The following is a 20,636-nucleotide window of genomic DNA, read 5'->3' on the forward strand; positions in this document are numbered from 1 at the left end:
AAAACAATAGCCCATACACTAAAAACAGGCAGGAGTTGACGTCACCCACAAACCACCTACCACCATCAACAGCTTCATCCATCGGCCCAAGAATCGCGCACCTGCAAAAAAAGCTCAGGGTGTCGTGTACCGAATCAGACTGCCCCACTTCCTACATTGGGGAAACTAAAAACTTTAATAAAAGAGTGCGGTAGCACAGGTACAAACTCGGTCAATTGAACAGCCAACGGAGCACAGCAGCAGTGGTCTGACCACCACATCCGTACGGACAATGCGGTGATTCTAGAAAAAGAAAGAAACACTTGTCGGCAACGACTTCTCGAATCCTGGACAATTCAACAGACAGTGGGGAAAATCAACCGCTCCACGGGGACATTGCCCTCCCTGTACTGCTAGGACTTGCGACAAGTCACGGTGAGCCTCTCACGTACAGCAAGCAACCGTATATAAGCGCCGCTCATCTCGTGCCTCCTCAGCCCTGAGGAAGAAGCTACACCTGGCTTCAAAACGTCAAGTTTTTTCCTAATACAGTGTAACACTGATTATATGACTTTCAGGGAACCACGCAAAAACGTCGCATAATCTGGGCGTCGTATAACCGAAAAACTAAGATTATACGCAGTGACACTCAGCCTTGCCTTAAAGACAGGCGCAAATCACCCGAATAAGCCAACGGTACGACCTTGTGCCTCTGCTAGGAAGGTTGATTAAATTATTCTTGCCAGTGGCAGCTAATAGCAGCGTTACTTAATTGAAAGAGATGCGAGCAAATCTTTATTGTTAACCTTAGATAAAAATTGAATCCAACGTGCATCTTTCTACCGATAACAAAATGTCCGAAAATTGCCTGCGCATGAAAACAAAACCGAAACCACGTTGCCAACAGCCTCCCGTAAGACGGATCAAACACAGCGTCATTGCTATCACATAATGGCGACGGAGCACAAATTTGCCAACGCTTTCTCTAGAAAAATGCCTACGACTTGAGCCGAAGAGCTAGTTCCCAGCCCTCTCTTAGTCTCTCCTCCTCCGCTTTCACAACCAGTGTCAGCTGCGAGCACTTGTTGCGGCGGCCGCTTTAAATGCCGCCGCCTCCGAGGACACAGTCATGCCTCAGTGGTGGCGTCACTTTCAAATCTAGTGGAAGTACTAGTGTTGGCTGCGAGCGCTTCTCGCGGAGAAAGCACTGAACCACAAGGAACCTCCCATTATGGGAAAGCGTGTGATGTCACAGGAATCTTTCAAGAGACCTCGTTGAGTTTGCATAGAATGCTTTCCTGCGCGATTGAGAAGTGCAACTTGCGATGTCCCACGGTTATTGTGAACGTTGACATCAAGTGAAGTAATGACGTCAAGTGAAAGCCAGTGAGTGCGAGTGAGACAAAGGTAGGACATTAACTGTATGTTGCCCAGGAGAAGTTTCCATAGACCGAAAACGTGGAAATATCAGCGTTTGGGGTGGCTGAAGCTACTCTGTGGATAGAGCATGACTAGGTGCTGACCCCGGATACGTATGCCCCATTGAGGCGTATGTAAGAGCGCATTACCTTCCAGGAGACTAAATTTTCCATCCTAAAAAGGCATCCTGTCGCACTCTCTACCTATCCAATTGTCAACCTGGGGGAACGCAAGTTCATATTTTGCACTCGTGAATACTTGGTCGATGTTTGATTTCACTAAAGGTGTTTTTTGTTTTGGACGGAATCTGAAAGTCGTGTACGATGCGGGGTTGGCATAAAACTGCGTCATATACGGTAACTAAAGTTTCATTATTTCCACACATCATTTCTACAGAATACATTATTTCTATAAAAATTTTGCCAGGACCAAACCGATTCATTATAAAGTGCGGGTTGTCGCAAAACTGGGTGACGTATAATCAAAGTTCAGCAGTATAATTTTGGTTGGAGTTTTCTCATTCCTTTAAACCATTGTGTCTGCTTATCAATGCAATGTCATGAACCACCACAAGGAGGAAAATATTGTCTGTACACAGAACATTAGGGTGCACTGTTATACAGAATGCAGCTGCCATGTTTAATAAATAATAAGTACAAATACACATGTAGTCATTATCATCATCAGCCTGACTACGTCCACTGCAGGAGAAAGGCCTCTCCTATGTTCTGCCAGTTAACCCGGTCCTGTGCTTGCTGCTGCCAATTTATACCCGCAAACTTCTTAATCTCATCTGCCCACCTAACTTTCTGTCTCCCCCTAACCTGCTTACCTTCTTCGGGAATCCAGTTAGTTACCCTTAATGACCAGCGGTTATCCTGTCTATGCGCTACATGCCCAGCCCATGTCCATTTCCTCTTCTTGATTTCAGCTATGATATCCTTAACCCCCATTTGTTCCCTAATCCACTCTGCTCTCTTCTTGTCTATATCGCAGAGATTAGTAACATTTTACTGCGGAGATCGCCAGCAAAAATATAAAATAACACAAGCTGTCACACGTATTACACCTACCATTTTTCTTTCCATTGCTCGCTGTGTCGTCTTCAATTTAAGCTGAACCCTCTTTGTAAGTCTCCAGGTTTCTGCTGCATAGCTAAGTACCGGCAAGATACAGCTGTTATATACCTTCCTCTTGAGGGATAGTGGCAATCAACATGTCAGAATTTGAGAGTGCTTGCCAAATGTGCTCCACCCCATTCTTATTCTTCTAGTTACTTTAATCTCATGGTTTGGCTCTGCCGTTATCACCTGCCCTAAGTAGACATAGTTTTTTACAACTTGAAGTGCACTATTACTTATCTCGTAGCGCTGCTCTTTTCCGAAGTTGTTGTACATTACTTTCGTTTTCTGCAGATTAATTTTAAGACCCACCTTTCTGCTCTCCTTGTCTAACTCCGTAATCATGAGTTGCGATTCGTCCCCTGAGTTACTCAGCAATGCAATGTCATCAGCGAAGCGCAGGTTACTAAGGTACTCTCCATTAACTCTTATGCCTAACTGGTCCCATTCTAGGCTTCTGAAAACCTCCTGTAAACACGCGGTAAATAGCATTGGGTAGATTGTGTCCCCCTGCCTTACACCCTTCTTGATTGGTATTCTGTTGCTTTCTTTATGAAGCACTATGGTAGCAGTTGATACCCTGTAGATTTCTTCCGGAATGTTTATATATACTTCATCGACGCCGTGATTCCGCAGTGTCTGCATGACGGCTGATATTTCTACTGAATCAAACGCTTTCTCGTAATCGATGAAGGCTATGTATAGTGGTTGGTTATATTCTGAGCATTTTTATATTGCCTGATTGATAGTATGAATGTGGTCGATTGTTGAGTAGCCTGTTCGAAATCCTGCTTGTTCCTTTGGTTGATTGAATTCTAATGTTTTCTTTACTCTGTTAGCAATTACCTTTGTAAATAGCTTGTATACTACAGAGAGCAAGCTGATCGGCCTGCAATTCTTCAAGTCCTTGTCATCTCTTTTCCTATGTATTAAGATGATGTTAGCATTTTTCCAGGACTCTAGTACTCTTCTCGTCAGGAGACACCTCGTAAACAGGGTGGCTAGTTTTTCTAACACAATCTGTCCTCCATCTTTCAGCAGATCTGATGTTACCTGATCCTCACCAGCAGCTTTGCCTCTTTGCATGCTCTCCAAAGCTTTTCTGACTTCTATCATTACTGGTGGGGTGTTATCTGGGTTACTGTTAGTACTTATGGTATTAAAGTCGTGGTTGTCCCGGCTACTGTACAGATGTCTGTAAAATTCCTCCACTATTTTAACTATTCTATCCATATTGGTAGTTATTTTGCCTTCTTTGTCTCTTAGTGCATACATCCGATTTTTGCCTATCCCAAGTTTCCTCTTCACTGCTTTGATGCTTCCTCCGTTCTTCAGAGCGTGTTCAATTCTCTCCGTGTTATACCTTCTTACATCGCATACCTTACGCCTATTAATCAACTTTGAAAGCTCTGCCAGTTCTATTTTGTCTGTTGTATTTAAGACTTTCATGACTTGATGCTTATTAATGAGATTCTTCATTTCCTGAGAAAGCTTGCCAGTGTACTGTCTAACTAGCCTGCCTCCAACTTCCACTGCACACTCCGTAATGATACTCCTCAGATTATCATTCATTGTATCTATGCTAAGGTTGGTTTCCTCACTAAAAGCCGAGTACCTGTTCTGAAGCGAGACTCTGAATTCCTGTACTTTCCCTCTCAGTGCTAGCTCATTGATTGGCTTCTTGCGTACCAGTTTCTGTCGTTCCTTCTTCAAGTCTAGGCGAATTTGAGACCGTACCATTCTGTGGTCACGGCATCGTACCTTGCCAGCCACTTCAACATCCTGCACGATGCCTGGGTGTGCACTCATTATAAAGTCTATTTCGTTCTTATTTTCGCCATTAGGGCTCCTCCATGTCCACTTGCGGTTTCCTCCTTTTCGGCAGAAGGTATTCTAAATCCGTAAATTATTGCGTTCTGCAAATTCTACTAGTAACTCTCCTCTGGTGTTTCTAGTACCGATGCCATAATTTCCTACTGCCTGGTCTCCAGCCTGCCTCTTCCCTACCTTTACATTAAAATCTCCCATCAGTATAGTATACTGTGTTTTTACCTTACTCATTGCCGATTCCACGTCTTCATGGAAGCTTTCAACTGAAACGTCATCATGGCTGGATGTAGGCGCGTAAGCCTGTACCACCCTCATCTTATATCTTTTGTTCATTGTAAATACGATGCCTACCACTCTTTCATTAATGCAATAGTATTCCTCTGTGTTGCCAGCTATGTTTCTGTGAATTAGGAACCCCACTCCCAGTTCTCTTCTGTCAGGCAAGCCCCGATAGCAAAGGACGTGCCCATTCTGTAGCACCGTATAGGCCTCATCAATCCTTCTTACCTCACTGAGCCCTATTATATCCTATTTAACACCCTCTAGCTCCTCGAATAGTACAGCTAGACTTCCCTCACTAGATAAGGTTCTAGCGTTAAACGTTGCCAAGTTCAGGTTCGAATGGCGGCCTGTCCGGATCCAGAGATTCTTAGCACCCTCTTCTGCGTTGCAGATCTGACCGCCGCCGTGGCCAGTTGCTTCGCAGCTGCTTGGGACTGCGGGCCGTGAGTTATTTGACGTATGCATGTGAGTATCAACACATGTAGTAAATTATGTTAAATTATTCAATGAATATACATTAAATGTAAATGCTAAAAAGTCAAACTTTGTAGTATTATTGTCAACTAATCGAATTATACCCAAAAGTCCTTCTGTCTACGTAAGATATAGTCAAATTCATGTTACTTCTAGTATGATGTTTCTAGGGGCCAAACTTTATCAATGTCTTTAGTTTCATTCATACGTATAGAGCTCATGTGGCAAGCGGCACACGCCATTCGAATCCTGCTAATAGTTAGCCCTTTCTTTCATTTCGAAATATTGTTGTCACTTCACTACGCTTTTTTTCCCATCAACATAGCCTATTGCATTTTATCATGGTGTAATACGCATGCCACACATTTATCAGTCAATTAACATTTTCAGAACCAAGCATTAAAAATAATGTTCAGTATGTCAAATGCACCTTCCTTATTCTGCTCACATGGAATTTTATCAGTGCAGAAGTTGAACAAAGATTTACTTGACACTTTTATTTACAAATTGTAGTGTACAAGTATCACGAAGGATTACGGCTTCTAGCGTGGGTCTGGTCTTAGAGAGCCACAGGGCAGGCGTTAAACCGTCACCGTGGCGAGCAAACAGTACTGCTGAAGGTCGCAACACTTTATTGTCTGCGACAATACCAAAAACGCATTACAGAGCCCGTTGCAAAGACGTGGCGGGAGAGCAAATGGGCTTATCCACGCCACGGGCAAGAAGTATTACACAGGGGTGCCACGAGCACGTTTCCATGGGCAAAGGTGATTCACAGGACACCGGGACAAAGGGCCCGGTTGCTTGAGCGAGGGCGCTCGCGTTGGCTTCAGAGAGATACAAGTCGGCGTAGCCTGGCCACACACTAGGACACCGCACCGCTCTTCGGCCTAGCGTTGGTAAGGGGGGCGACAAAAGGTAAGCGTTGGTCGCGGGCGCAGGACGCTGTGGGCGAAGTTCGAACGAGCCTCAAAACAAAGGGAGCCGACGGATAGAAAAGAAATGCGTGCTTACCCCATGTCGTCCCCTGGAGAGATTCTCCCTCGGTCTCGACGCGCGCGCGTGAGACGTCCCAAAAGACTTTGTGCACGGCGCCACAGTGGACATCCGCTACCGGGTAAGAGGGTTAAACGTCACTCCCCGCTCTCCCAGTGCGGCAGACCGCAGAGGAGAGGAGTCATGTCAGGACATGAGAACGCAGAAAGAGGCGGCGAAGTCCGCGCAAAGGCTGTGGGCTAGCCTCGATTCCCACAGAATATGTTGGTGGAAAACATTCCGTACCTTTACTACACTCATGTTAGCTTTCTCAAGTGTCACCTACTTGTTTTGCAAAGGCTAATATTCTTGTTAACCCAACCAGAGAATAATTATGGCAAGTTTACTACTAAATTTTTGCCTGTATTTTTGTAGAGTTCTTTGCCTTTGAATATTAAAAATGTACTCCTCGTAATGTTCAAAAAAGCTTTGCGTTGGTATTTATTAAATTCCTAGTGCTTTTTATTGCTACGTAGCTGACATATCAGCGGTCAGAAGATGACAACGAGGAAGTAGTCTGTTATTTGTGCGTGCTGTCCTCTATCTTGGTCGATGCTATACGCATCAGTGTCAATATAGATTCTAAATAGACATGCATTGTGCCATTTTTACGTAATAATACCATACAGAGTAACTGTTATTCTATTTAAGTGCATGCTTTTTCGTGCGAATCTGTCCATTTTGTATAACTTATGTTTTGTATCTGTACACTGCCTACTATAGAGTTATATCGCTCGTCGTGTATAACTTTACAGCAGGTCTCACTCCGAGTCACACAACTTTGAGACCTCCTTCTGTATCTGTATTCATCGCATGCATTGTATCACTTGCATTTCAATAAATTTCAAATATACAGAACCGAAAATAGGACATGTAACATGGTATCTTTTTTTTTAATTTTACAGGCAACAGTACTAGAACAAAAACACTGATACTTAGTATATAGAAAGTTGGGAACTGTCAAATCGGACATTTTGCAAACTGATCTACAAATTTCTGATTCGTATTTCCTGCCCAGCTTCATTGGCTAAAGAACAGGTAAATAATATTGACCAATTAAACAGAACACCAAAAATAGTGCGAGATACTTCATAATAAGCCTGCCACGAAAATTCGGTGGCATCGTCCTGCACTTCAGCACATTTTTAATTTCCAGCTAGAGTTAGCTGAGGCACCTTTGAAGTGCAGCACATGCACCACAAACCGCCAAACGGAGTAAATTAAGAAGTGCCACCTTTACTTTCATTTTAATGCTACTCTGCAACTGCTGATTTTCTCTACTTGAAGAACCAGTCTGAACACACCTGCTCGAAGCAAACAGCCTAAGATGTTTTACACCGCCACAAAGATTAGTATAATTTTAATTATACACATATTTTTTAACACGAGGTGCCCCATCCATTAACACATTTAAAAACTCACAGAAAATTTAACTTTTTTCTTGTCTAACTTGACAGAACATGATTGATTGATATGTGGGGTAGAACCTCCCAAAACCACCATGTGATTATGAGAGACACCATAGTGGAGGGCTCCAGAAATTTCAACCACCTTAACTTGACAGAATATTTGTAAAATCACAGCAGACTAAACTTCTAACATTACGAAACAAATATAAAATCTAGGATAACTAAGATGTGGTACCTCCTCCAGCTTGAGGCCTGCAGTGTGGTCCGTAGTAAGTCGACGCGACTCCCCACTGCGGCAGAGCAAGGCCCTGCTGTCACCTACATGGGCTACATACAGCTCTGTGCTGCTTCTCAGGATGCACACTGTAGCAGTAGTCCCCGATGAAGAATCCTCACCATCTTTTTGTCAAAAGAGAAAGCACATGAATTATGAGTGGGCATGACTTTCCAGCCAAGAAGCTTACACCTGACTGCATTTTCCAACAAAAAGGAGGAAAACTCCTGTGTCTTGCACCTATTCAAGACAACATATTTAAATCGGCTGGTCTTTATTCTAATCTTTCAATTTTAGACGATGCTTCCAATGATAACTCTTAACTAGTCGTGCCATTTTCAATTGCAGAGCAACAAAAACACTGCACTTCGTTTCTAAGAACAAGCTTCGAAAAGCATGCATTTCAAGAACACTGGCTTGCCTTGCAAGCAGAATGCACTTCCACTTATTCATGCCAAGCAGGAGTGTCGAGAGTAATACACGTGGTGCCTTTTTTTTTTTCAGCCTCTCTTTATTTTCTGTTCTTCCCCTACTTTCAGGGAAGCTATACTTCAAATAATTAAGCTACAAGGAGTGCTATTTATTTTCATTTATATCCAGGGCTACAATTTTACATCAATAAATAGAGTTGCTCACCACTTGACAAAGCTCTCCAACAATTTTTCGACTGCTTTCTGTAGCACAGGAGTGCATACTTTATAGAACACTGAAATTAATGCAAACAGAGTTGCAGATATTGGTGAACAAGAAGTAAAAACATTAGTCTTTGATGTTCCACACTTGAGAGACAAGCAAAAAAATATTTCCTTTCAAATTACTTTCCCAGTGACATTGCTAGTCACTTCTAATCAGCATGTGCAGCATAAATTAAAACATTTGCCTTGCAAACATTTTGCCAATGCTCTTTTTAATTGAATTGTTACTATAGTTATAGCAATGCCTGTTCTTGTGTTAAAAGACGCTTCCACGGTTTTCGTGTAGCATTCAGTCAATATAATAAATCTGAATGACCTGACAGACCTTAGCCATGAGTGCTTGTGAGAAAAAGACGTGCTGGATGTCATGCCACACGTGGACACAGCCACAAGATGAAACGGCATCACTGAGCCTTGTGCTCGCTCAGTGAGCTTATTTCGATGGTATGTGTGCTTTGTACACTCGCAGGACCAAAAGCCTGCAGCCATGACACGTTGATATCTGGCGAAAATAAATGCCTGGAATGTTGCCACTGCTTGCGCAGCTACCAACTGCGTATCAATACTATACTGTAGTCCATGCATACATGCAGATGACTACATGACAGGTGCAGTACACCACTATACAGTGAGAGGCCAAGCAACAAATTGCACACAACATACATTTACCACCAACACTGAAGAAGAATAATACAGTAAAACTGTATAGCATAATTATGACTGCTTATGTCACATGAATGAAATATAGTACTAACGGGCATATGGAATATTTCACAGAACACAGTCTAGTTTCATGTTGCAACTGTGCTTAAAATATGATTTTCAAAAGATCTAATAAAACATGGGATGTTTTTATATTTTTATGGCACACAATACTTTGTATTAGCTGGTACCATATCAATATTATATGAGGTGTGTTGCATCAAGCCATTCTGAACCCACAGGGACTGGTCGCACTTTCACATGCACCAAACATCACCTCCAATGCAAAACATTGCTGTTGCATGTAGCTGTATTTCATGCAGGAGGTAGTTTCTCAATAAAAATAAAATGGTAACTAGTTGTTTTCAGCACTTCTAATAGCACAATAACATCATCGCATTCTACAGTACCAGTAGTACTGTTGGATGTGGCACGAAAGAAATGGCCCATTTAATTTGTATCAAAGGGCCCCTTTATGTACGCTTTCATAAACTGCATAAACTCACAAGGACACTAAATGTATGTGTCTTACACAGTGTCAAGAAATGCTCTGAAAGCACTGTATTTTTTCTAGCCTATCCTGGAAATACCAATGTCATAACTTTTGGTGGAAGCTCTAGGAATTGTTTCAGACATCTGGGCAGTTAAGAACTACTATAGTAAATGGAAGTTTCACACCTGGTAATTTGTCAGAAATATCAGTCATGCCACAGCGACCTAGAGAATACTATCTGCAGTACTGCTTAATATGCATGCAAACCATAATTACCTGGCCAGTTAAAAGCAACATATTTGGCAAAGGAATTGTTGGCGTCAATGAAGGCCGACTGCAGCAGTGCCTGTAGGTCTGTCTGACCTCTTCGAACCCAGTACATGATATGTGCCTCCATGTGTTCTGCACAGAAGTCAGCACATGCCGAGCCACCATGTCCATCGAAGACCGCAAAGTAAAGGAGGTCCGGTGTAAGCTCCTTGACCCTGCATTTATAACATACCTTCAGCCAAATATTAAAAAAAAAATGAACGAATAACAAACTCATTGGATAACACAGGATTTGACAAGGCTGCGCCAGAGTTCTGTGAAGTCTGATACATCGGATCTCCCGCCGTGCTTGTTTTATGTGCGGTGTCAACAATGAGAAGAATTCTTTGCGTATAGCTTAGATCAATCAGGAAATACTATGGAAGGATGCCATCCTGGAAAATGCTCACCAAGCGATTCAAAGCAAAATAGCCGTATCACAAGTGATGGTATAAAGCAGCTGTGACCGAAAATTATCGCAGAGGTTAGTAACATTTTACTGCGGATATCGCCAGCGAAAATATAAAATAACACAAGCTGTCACACGTATGTTGCTAAAGAAGCATCTTGCTTCAACACAAAAAGAAAGGAACACAAAATACGACTGCAGTACCTGTAGCGGTCTTCGTTGTATGTTCGCCGGCCGAGAATTGTCGCACAGCCGGCATGTTCACCCGATATCTTGGGTACGGGCTTACCAACCTTGATACTTTGCTGCAGCAGCAGCGGCAAATCGATCCGGTTGTCCCAAGTTCCTAGCGTGTCGAAATTAATATGTTGCTGACGCTGCCCAATATTTTCAGGGTCTGAAAGAACCTGCTTCTCGCGTGCAGGCAGCCAAAATAACGGTTTCAAGGCATCTTTATTCAAACGGGACAACCGCGGTAGGTTCGACCTGAGAAGCAACAGAGACATGCAAAGATTGGTGCAGGAAAAACGTCGGATATATGCGCAGCTGTCGCGAACCGTTCTAAACCCTGCCGCTCCGAACGATTGCCGCCCGCGACGGAAAAATGTGAAGGCCGGTTTCTATATTTAAAGGCTTTGAAACGCACGCTGGCGCTAAAAAATTAAATAATCGACAACAGCAACACAGGCCACCCCTTCCTCCGTGCAGGCCACCCAAGCAAGCAAAACAAAGACGGAGATACAGGAGAAAAGGACAACAGAAATGAAGGACGGAAAGACCGCCGTATTCGCGAATTACTTCAAAAAACACGGCAGCATACGGTCAATTATTACCTCCATATTTGTCGAGCATTTAGAGTGCGAAAGTAATGATCAGAAATAATTAGGTTATGTTTTGCTCTGCCGCTCTGCAAACACAATTACGAAACTATCTCTCTAATTTCTCTGCATCTGTAGGGCAACTGTACCTTTGGGCTGTTGTATAAAAATAACATGCAAATAAGTAGCGGCGGCGTACTGAAATGCAATACCGCAAGGCGAGATGGCGCTAGCAGTACTATCATCATCAATAAACAGACGCATTTTTTTTTTGTTACAGGTGGGGGGTCCGCAGCTGGTTCGCGCTGCTCGCTTCCGCGTCTGTAATTATCGCCAGGGGACCTAGCTAGCGTCGACTGGCAAAAATAACGTCAATTAAGTAAGGTTTGCATCGTTTATTGCGAGTGTCCAAGCCGGTACAATCAATGTATAAGGTCGGGTCCGGACAAAAGTCACTCATACATATCGAAAGCTTTCAACCCATGTGTAAAGACTCTTGAAAGCTAACAAGCATATGCATACAACTGAACATCGCAATCGCTGAATGAACGCCCCGCCGCGGTGGTCTAGTGGCTAAGGTACTCGGCTGCTGACCCGCAGGTCGCGGGTTCGATTCCCGGCTGCGGCGGCTGCATTTCCGATGGAGGCGGAAATGTTGTAGGCCCGTGTACTCAGATTTGGGTGCACGTTAAAGAACCCCAGGTGGTCAAAATTTCCGGAGCCCTCCACTACGGCGTCTCTCATAATCAAATGGTGGTTTTGGGACGTTAAACCCCACAAATCAATCAATCAATCAATCGCTGAATGAACGTCGCTCTCATTGTGTTGCGGCGTCTCGAGTTTAATAGCATGGCTTTAGGACAAGGGTCCGATTCTGCCGTCAGATGCGGCGCTTGCCCCGTAGTGTTGATCTTGAAGCGAATGCATGATGTGGAATCGGGAAGGAAACTTGCACATTGCCGATAGATAGCTCGCGCAGTTAGAGCAATGTTGTTTTGCTAAATTTTTTTAAATAAGCAATTGCGGATGCGTGCATTTCTGAATCATTCTCGCTCTGCAATGCTACATTGAGTACTTCACGATTCTTCAATGTCGCGTCGTGTCGAGAGGGTAGGCACTAGTTTTAATACTCAGCCGTGAGCCCATATCATAGGTATTATGTATTTAGGGGATGGGCTAAAAATATTTCAGGCTTGCTACATTTATTGTTAGAGTCAAGTTACACAGTTACCAAAGCTAGAATTTCTCGTCCCAGGTAATGACCAGTCTGCTGAGTATGCAGCGAACATGTATGCTAAAGGGACACTTATGAGGTGTGTGCTTTCAGATCGAAAAGGCCTAATTCTAAGGAAATAAGCTTCAGGTATGCATTGTACATTTTTGTTGTATCTACATCTTTGTTGGTACTCTTACATCACACTATCTGCTCAGCCCTGAGCACAATCTCTCTTTTTTTTTTGCATATATCCAGAGAGCTTGAGTACTCTCTTGCAAGCAAGCACTCCTGAAATCAATTGGTGGTACATGATGTGAATCTGTCCGAATACTGGATCAATAAAGGTCACATTTATTACACACTTGTTATTATGTTTACCTTTTCAGTATACTTGTGCTTGAAAATGAAGTTGTTTTCTCCCTGCTACTTTTAGAGGTTAGGACTTGAAATATGTACTATCTTGCAGTGTGGCTGTAGATAAGTGAAGATCATGTATGTTTCAACTACCTGTTGTCACAGAACGAGCGCTCAAAAAGGGCGCGCCGCCAACTCCTCGCGACGAAACGCCGGAGTGACGCCGCGAGGTCAACGATACTGTCACAAGCGACTCCAATTTTCGGAGCATCCGCGGGCCCCATCTTCCAAGGAAGGGCGTTTTTGTGTTGGGAGGCGACATCCGGCGACTATAATGACCCAGCGTTACAGTGCCTAGAATATTTGAAGTGTGATTACCGCCAAGCGGCGCGTATGGGAACCCTTGAGGCAGCTTGGCGATGTATCCGCTAGGTGGCGCGCTCTCCCGCTTACACGTCAACAAGACCGGATAACAACAGGACCGGATGGAATCCCGATAGAGATTATCAACCATTTGGGACCAGCGGGACAGGCGCACTTGTATGGAGCCATCGAGCGTGCTATAAAATCCAAGAGGATTCCTGCGCACTGGCGCGAAAGTAGAATGAGTTTGATCTACAAAGGCAAGAGAGAAAGGGACAAGGCGAGCTCTTACAGGCCGATTACAGTCACGTCAGTGCTCTATAGATTAGCTATACAAGTCATCAAAGCCGAGTTGTTGAAGTGGGTTGAAAGTAACGGTATTTTAGGGGAACTGCAGAATGGATTTAAGCCGGGTCGACGCTTGGAAGACAATCTTTTCGTCATAACCCAGACCATCGAAATTTCGGCAGCACAGGGCAGACCAACATGGCTACTGTTTCTGGACATAAAGGGTGCCTATGACAACGTGGACAGGGGATTGTTGTGGCATATACTGGAAGAGGAGGGGATTAGGTCGGAATTTGTAGGGCTGCTAAGGGCAATAAATGAGAGTAACAAGGCACAGATTACATGGGAAGGGCGTACATACACAGAGCCCGTGTACATTCGAAGAGGTTTAAAACAGGGGTGCCCTCTTTCGCCATTGCTGTTCACACTGTACATTAGAGGAATGGAAAGACGACTAGAGGAGAGTGGATTGGGCTTTGATTTGTCACACCGAAGCAATGGAGTGTTAGTGGAGCAACGGATTCCGGGATTGATGTACGCAGACGATATAGTGCTGCTGGCGGATAATGCGGAAGAACTTCAAGAACTGGCTGACATTTGTGGTGATGAGGCAACGTACCTAGGCCTACATTTTAACCCACAGAAATCTGGAGTCATGGTGTTCAACGAGGAAGCTCATGTAGCACCAATAAGGATACAACAGGAAGCCATACCATTAGTAAACAAGTACAAATACTTGGGGATCTGGCTTAATGAAGGAAAAGGCTACCTGAATGCTCATGAAGAACACCTCAAACTGAAAGGGAGACGAAATGCAGCAGTAATGAAACATAGAGCACTTTGGGGACACAATAAGTACGAGGTAGTACGAGGCATCTGGAAAGGGGTAATGGTGCCGGCGCTCACGTTCTCTAATGCCGTATTATGCTTAAAGTCAGATATCCTGTCGGGGCTGGAGGTTAACCAAAAGGCAGTCGGCAGGTTAGCTCTGGGAGCTCACAGTAAGACTACAAACGAGGCTGTACAAGGCGATATGGGTTGGGCTTCATTTGAGGCGAGGGAAGCACAAAGTAAAATACGATTTGAGGAGCGACTTAGACATTTAGATGAGAAGAACTGGGCAGCCAGAGTGCACAGATACCTGTACCTGAAAAGTGTGGACACCAAATGGCGGAAGAGGACGCGAAAGCTGGCGACTAAATATAACTTGACCGCGGCAAATAAGCAAAGGGGGCCAGCTAAAAAGCAAGTGAGGGAAACAGAGACGCTCATGTGGAAAGAGAGGATGGAAAAGAAGGGATCGCTGGGAATCTACAAGGCAAGCAAACAAGAGATCCGGAAAGAGAACTTTTATGACAACAATAAAGGTAGTGCGTTGCTCTTTGAGGCGCGGGCTGGCTGCTTGAGAACTCTAACTTACAGGAGCAAATATTCGTCACAGGATGAGACATGTGTTGGATGTGGCATAAATAAAGAAACAATCGACCACGTAGTCATGGAATGTCAAAAGATTCAGCCGGATAGAAATGGGGGGAAGGTCACACTTCCTGAGGTGCTGGGCTTCACGGTTGATGGAAGCATTAACTGGTCAGCAGTAGGTATTACTAAGCAGCGGCTGGAGTATTGGTGGAGGAAAAGCAGAGAAGTCGATAAAATAACATCCCAGCCAAGAGTAGCGGCTGGGCAAAATTAAAAAGACATCCGAGTTGAGGGACAGAATTTAAACTCGAACTATTAAGGTAGGCTAGATGGCGCATGCCGTCACCCCGATTCGAAGGGGAGGCCTTTAATCATCATCATCGTCAGGCCGCCACGAGAAGCACATGTCTGCATGCTGGACTGCGTGCGTTGTGCGTGCCTTTCGTGTTGTTTTCTTCATTTAATTGATGCCTTGAGAAGCAGTGATGAGCCGACGACAGAGTCACTGTTTTGTACCCGGTTGGAAGAGCGGGTACAAGTCGTGCAAAGAAAAAGTCTCGTTGTTCGGCGTGCCCAAAGAAGCGGACGTATTTCAACAGTGGCAGCGCAACATTCCAAGAGCAGATAAGCCGCTTGAGTCCAACGCAGCTGTCTGCGAGCTTCATTTCGACAAACAGTTTGTATCACGACACTTTGAACATATTATTGACGGGAAAACTGTACGCCTTGAGAGAACGCGACCGGTCCTTCTGCCTGGCGCCGTACCCACGATCTTTCCCAATGTGCCTGCCTACTTATCAAAGCCCGTTCCCAGGAAAAGAAATCCCAAGGAGAGGTTGTGCCCACCGCTTGATCTGACAGAAAAGCGGCAACGGCTCAGCGAGGTGCTACAGCCACTGCTAGGTGAGGAGCCAGATGAGTCTGCGACAGTGCCTTCTGAGCCTCAAGTTCCTTTCAACCACAAGGACGTTGCCCTGCCGTCAGACAGCTGGGGAAAGCACGTGTTCGGTGGTGTGCCATTGAAGGTCGCGTACAGTGTGTGTTCACCGGGGCCAGACATGGGTCTCCTGTGCGCTGAGAAGCTTGTGTTGTTCACTGTGACCGACGATAGTGTGGCGCATGAAGTGTTTGTGCGCGGAGTGAAACTTGATCTGGACGAGCCTGGCGGCCCAGCTTCCGTTCTCAAGGCTGTCGATGGTATGCATGTATGTTCAGGGGCAGGATTTCTTGAAGAGTTCCCGTTCGCAAGCTCTAACTCCAGCTTGACAGTATGGAATGGGAGCCTGTACAACAAAAAGTGCGCAGGTACCTCACTTGAGCGGTGTGTAGCCTGCAAATATCTTCGGAGAATCCTCACCAACCAAAGGTGTCGGAGAAAAAAAACCAAGTCAAAAACAAATGTTTCTCGAAAGATGAAAACGAAAATGCAAGCTGTGCGGCGCTTGAAGGATAAAGTGAAAGCGTTAGACGAAATCATTTCGCAAATGAAAGCAGAAAATGAGAAGATTGAGGAAGAGGTACTTTTGAAAAAGATTGACAGCCTTCCCCCTAAACAAAAAGCTGCCATTCTTCAATGTTTTGCCGCTGCAAGCCGAAAATCACCTAAAGGCATGCGCTACAGTTCTGAGTGGATTCTGGAATGTGTCATAATGCGTATTAAGAGCCCAAGACTGTACGAGCACGTACGCCGAGAAAAGATTCTCATGGTTCCCAGCCGCACTTGTCTCAAGAATTTCATGAAGAAGTTTGAGAGCAGCTTCGGTTTCAACTCCTCAGTTCTCTCTGGAATTGCAAAAAAAAACTGAAAGAATGAATGAGTTTCAGCGTCACGGCGGTCTGATAATAGACGAGATGAAACTTGCCGAAAACTTGCCGAAAACTTGCCGAAAGCACCAGGTACTGAAAAAATTGATGGCTTTGTGGTCCTTGGTGCATTTACTTCTGAACTTGACAAGAGTGTGCCGTGTGACCATGGAATGATTGTAATGTTTCAACCCTTGTCCGGGTCCTGGCATCAAATTTTAGGTGTTTTTGCATCGAGGGGAAATGTAAAAGCCCATATACTCTTCAAGATTATTTTGGAAGCGGTCGTTTTGACCGAAAAAGCAGGGCTTACAGTTGATTATGTCACTTGCGACGGGGCATCCTGGAATCGTGCAATGTGGCATCATTTTGGCATATCCGGTACGGCTGTCACGCCATCAGTACAGCACCCTGCTGACGATAGCAGACGTCTATTCTTCCTTTCAGACTTTCCCCATCTAGTTAAATGTGTGAGAAATGGCTTCATAAAAGGGGGCTACAAAACTCCAGCAGGTCACGTTGATGTGCGACCAATCAGAGCTGCCTACCAATTGGACAAGTGTGCAACAACACTTAAGGCAATGCCCAAGATCACACATGTTCACCTGAATCCGAATAATTTCGAAAAGATGAAGGTCAACTATGCTTTTCACCTCTTCAGTGCCGAAGTGCTGCGTGGTCTGTTTTTGTACCGAGAGCAAATTTCTAAGTCATGTTCTTTTTAAGTCATGTTCTTATGTAAGGGAAACAGAAAAGTTCATCACCTTTATGCAGAAATTGATTTCTGTAATGACCTCAAGGGTGCCTACAGCAGCACTGAGAAAAAACTCCGAAGGAGTAAAAGTGCTGCAAAATGCCCTGGATTAGATTAATAGGTGGGAAGCCAACACAGGGCCCACAAAGGCAGGCTTTCTGTCACGCAGCACTGCTGAAGGCCTTCGGGTCACGATAAAAGGGGCCCAACAGCTTTTTGAATATCTCACTGAACGTGTCGGATACAAGTATTTGCTAACCTCACGTCTGAGCCAAGACCCCATCGAAAAGCTGTTTGGCATTATTCGGCAGTTCTCCGGCTGTAATGACCACCCCACCTCATCCCAGTTCTTAACAGCAGTTAACTGCTTAAGTTTTTATAACTTATGCAAAGCGCTGGACACAGGAAACTGTGCAGGAGGTGCCCTCACGTCCCTTGTCGGAGTGGACGCAGCCGCCAACCATGTGGACACCCTACTTGATGAGGGAAAACTTGATGAGGCTTCGAGTGTCTTTGAGCAATTTGAACTTTCCGATCATGTCTACCCAAAGCAGACAAGTGATGCCAGGTTAACGTATTACCTGGCCGGATATGTGGCCCGGAAAAAGGTGATGGCAACGAAGTGTCGGGAATGTTTTGACCTGCTCTTAACATCCGCTAAAGACGCAGTTGAAGGTATTTCTTCGTTTACGGATTTCTGCGACCAAGGAGGTCTTCTGTACCCTTCCGTCGAGTTCTTTGCATTTATTGAAGCTTTGGAAGATGTTTTTACGATGTGGTTCAGCTGGAACAATCTTCAGCGAGACAGCATGACTGAAGTTTTGCAGATCATGAAGAATGTTCCCCGCGTTGGGTGTCACACACATCAAGACGAGCTGACAAACAACGTGATCAAGTTTTTTCTTCTGACCAGGCTTCATTTTTTTACTAAGTCCCTCAACAGAGAATGAGCTTCAGCGAGCGAAAGAAGGAAGCACTTGAAACTTAGAAGAACGACTTGAATGTCAGAGACTCTTGTTGGACCTTTAGTGTGCTTGCTCTTGTCCTTTTTTTTACAGTGTGTAATATGTTTGTTCCAAGGGGCGTAGTCAGAAATGTTATCGGGGGAGGGGGGCACCCTTTTTATCTGAAGTGTGGGCCGGGCTGGCCAATGTGTTCGAGTGTCATTTTGTGCTCTGTATGCTATGGCAAAAAATTCACTGATTGATATGTGGGGTTTAACGTCCGAAAACCACCATATGATTATGAGAGACGCCGTAGTGAAGGGCTCCGGAAATTTCGACCACCTGGGGTTCTTTAACGTGCACCCAAATCTGAAAAATTCACTGATGATCGATACTGCCTAATGCGAATTTTGAGCGCAGCTTCGTGTTTTGAAAGGCCACTTCTGTTTGAAGTTTTGGCTTTCCGCAATCTATCAACTAAGCCATAAATCATAATTTTTGTAAAGAAAGACGGCACTCACCACGCCATTATTCTTCTTTCAGCGGATGAGCGAGGTATCCGCTACACATCTGTGAAGTGTTCTGTACCCTTTGTTGAAGGTGCATGTGGCCGAGGACGATGAAGAATTATGGCTGAGCACATTGAGTTGGGTGGGAAGCATTATACCACACACTCGTTGCGCAATTAGCATTGTGTGATCACTGGTTGTTATCTAATGCGACTCCTTGCTCTACACCATGCCTGTATAGAGTCTTTTTCGTGAACGCGTTTCAGGCTTTCGTCTTTTCCTTTTTCTCTGTTTAGCTCTCAAGACTGATTTTTTTTCATCCGATTGTTTTATTGTGAATATATTTTTCTTTTGTGTTTGTTATAAGTCAAAACGGCCAATAAAGAAAACAAAACCCAGCGTGGCTCTGTAGTAGTATACTGGACTGCCACGCAGAGAGCCTGGGTTCAAATCTCATTCCAGCCTCGGTATTATTTTCTCCTTTTCATCTATTTTTTTTTTCATGTCCATCGGTTACATCGCCAATGGCGACGCCGCTCAACGCAGGAACGGGCTCCAAAAAATTTCGGATGGTGAGGGGGTTCACGGGCCCGGAGTGCCACACGCTGGCTACGCCCCTGGTTTGTTCTAAATTGAAAAAAAAAACAGTTCAGACTGCAATTTCGCAATTCATTCGATGTTTCATTGCCTCTCATTTGTGGAGTAAAATATTTTTGCAGCAGAGGCTTGCGTTTAGCGCACAAAAGAAGAACAACCGAATAAACACTTCAAGCAAAAAAAAAAAGCATGCAAACGAAGGTGCAGCTATAACAAGAGCACATTTTAATCACTCATTCTCGAACGCCGCGTGCTCGGCAAGCACCGTCACCTTCGATTTCGGCACTACAATCCATGGATCTTTGGATGAACCAGAAGCTTGATAGCGTCTGCGATTAAAATTTGGACTGAAATTGTTGCCGTGTCCACAAGTTATAGAAACCGCGATTAAAAAATAAAAGCGCGAGATCCAAAAGCGATCTGTTTCAACAAGTCACGGCAAAAAAAAAAAACATTGCTTCCCGACATTCTTAATTCACACTGGCCCAACAATCATAGCTGGCAAATGGAGATTCAATTACATGTGCACGTAGCAGAATGAAGACAGTAGAATTTAAACGCACGGTGCTAAATAACGGCCGATTAGCTGCGCGACAAGCAGACAACTACATGGCGAGCGGACGTGTAAGCGGGTGTCAGCGCCCCCTAGAGTTCTCTTTTCGATGCATCGCGGAGCGGCCTCAGAGCCGGCGGCGCTGTCTGCACACTTCCCCTATTCTAGACACTGTACCAGCGTGGCGCCGGCTCGTCTTCCCTGCCCCTGACCGGAAGGGGAACCGGTGGTCTCAACAAGGAGAATTACTCCCAGATGAGATGGGAGCACGTGGACGCCCCTGAAGAGGTTTGAACTGCATCGGAAGAGCAGTTGACGTACAGACAGCAACAAGTGCGGTCGTCGGTGTCGCGAGTCTCGCGTAGGCGGCGAGCACGGAGTGACCCGCGCAACGTATTGAGACGGCTGCAATTCCGGGCACCCTCGTCGTCTACCAAGCCGGCGAGACCTTCAGCGGCACCCGTCAACTCCCCTACGTGCACCAAGGGCTGGTTTGGTCCGTATGGAACTTTTTATTGTGACTTTTTTGTTAAACCGTAAACTTGTTTTAACCAGCCTTTTTTTTAAATATTTGTAGTGTGCGCTGC

General features: G+C 44.7%; 1 protein-coding gene across 2 annotated transcripts in view; it reads right to left on the reverse strand.

The window, feature by feature from the left end:
• LOC119161515 (protein phosphatase Mn(2+)-dependent 1K) overlaps positions 1–11,712 on the reverse strand; it is a 37,539-nt gene extending 25,827 nt beyond the window's left edge. The window contains exons 1-3 of one of the 2 annotated variants that reach the window (XM_075879098.1): positions 10,636–11,712; positions 9,990–10,198; positions 7,785–7,948 (exon numbers count right to left, since the gene is read on the reverse strand). In XM_075879098.1, the coding sequence (XP_075735213.1) occupies positions 7,785–7,948; positions 9,990–10,198; positions 10,636–10,937 (675 nt within the window). In that variant the 5' untranslated portion in view covers positions 10,938–11,712. The remainder of the gene's footprint in view (positions 1–7,784; positions 7,949–9,989; positions 10,199–10,635) is intronic. The other variant, XM_037414037.2, reaches the window with a different exon arrangement.
• Between the last annotated feature and the right edge of the window lie 8,924 nt (positions 11,713–20,636).

Source organism: Rhipicephalus microplus, chromosome X, assembly GCF_043290135.1.
Source record: "Rhipicephalus microplus isolate Deutch F79 chromosome X, USDA_Rmic, whole genome shotgun sequence".
NCBI classification, from domain to species: domain Eukaryota; kingdom Metazoa; phylum Arthropoda; class Arachnida; order Ixodida; family Ixodidae; genus Rhipicephalus; species Rhipicephalus microplus.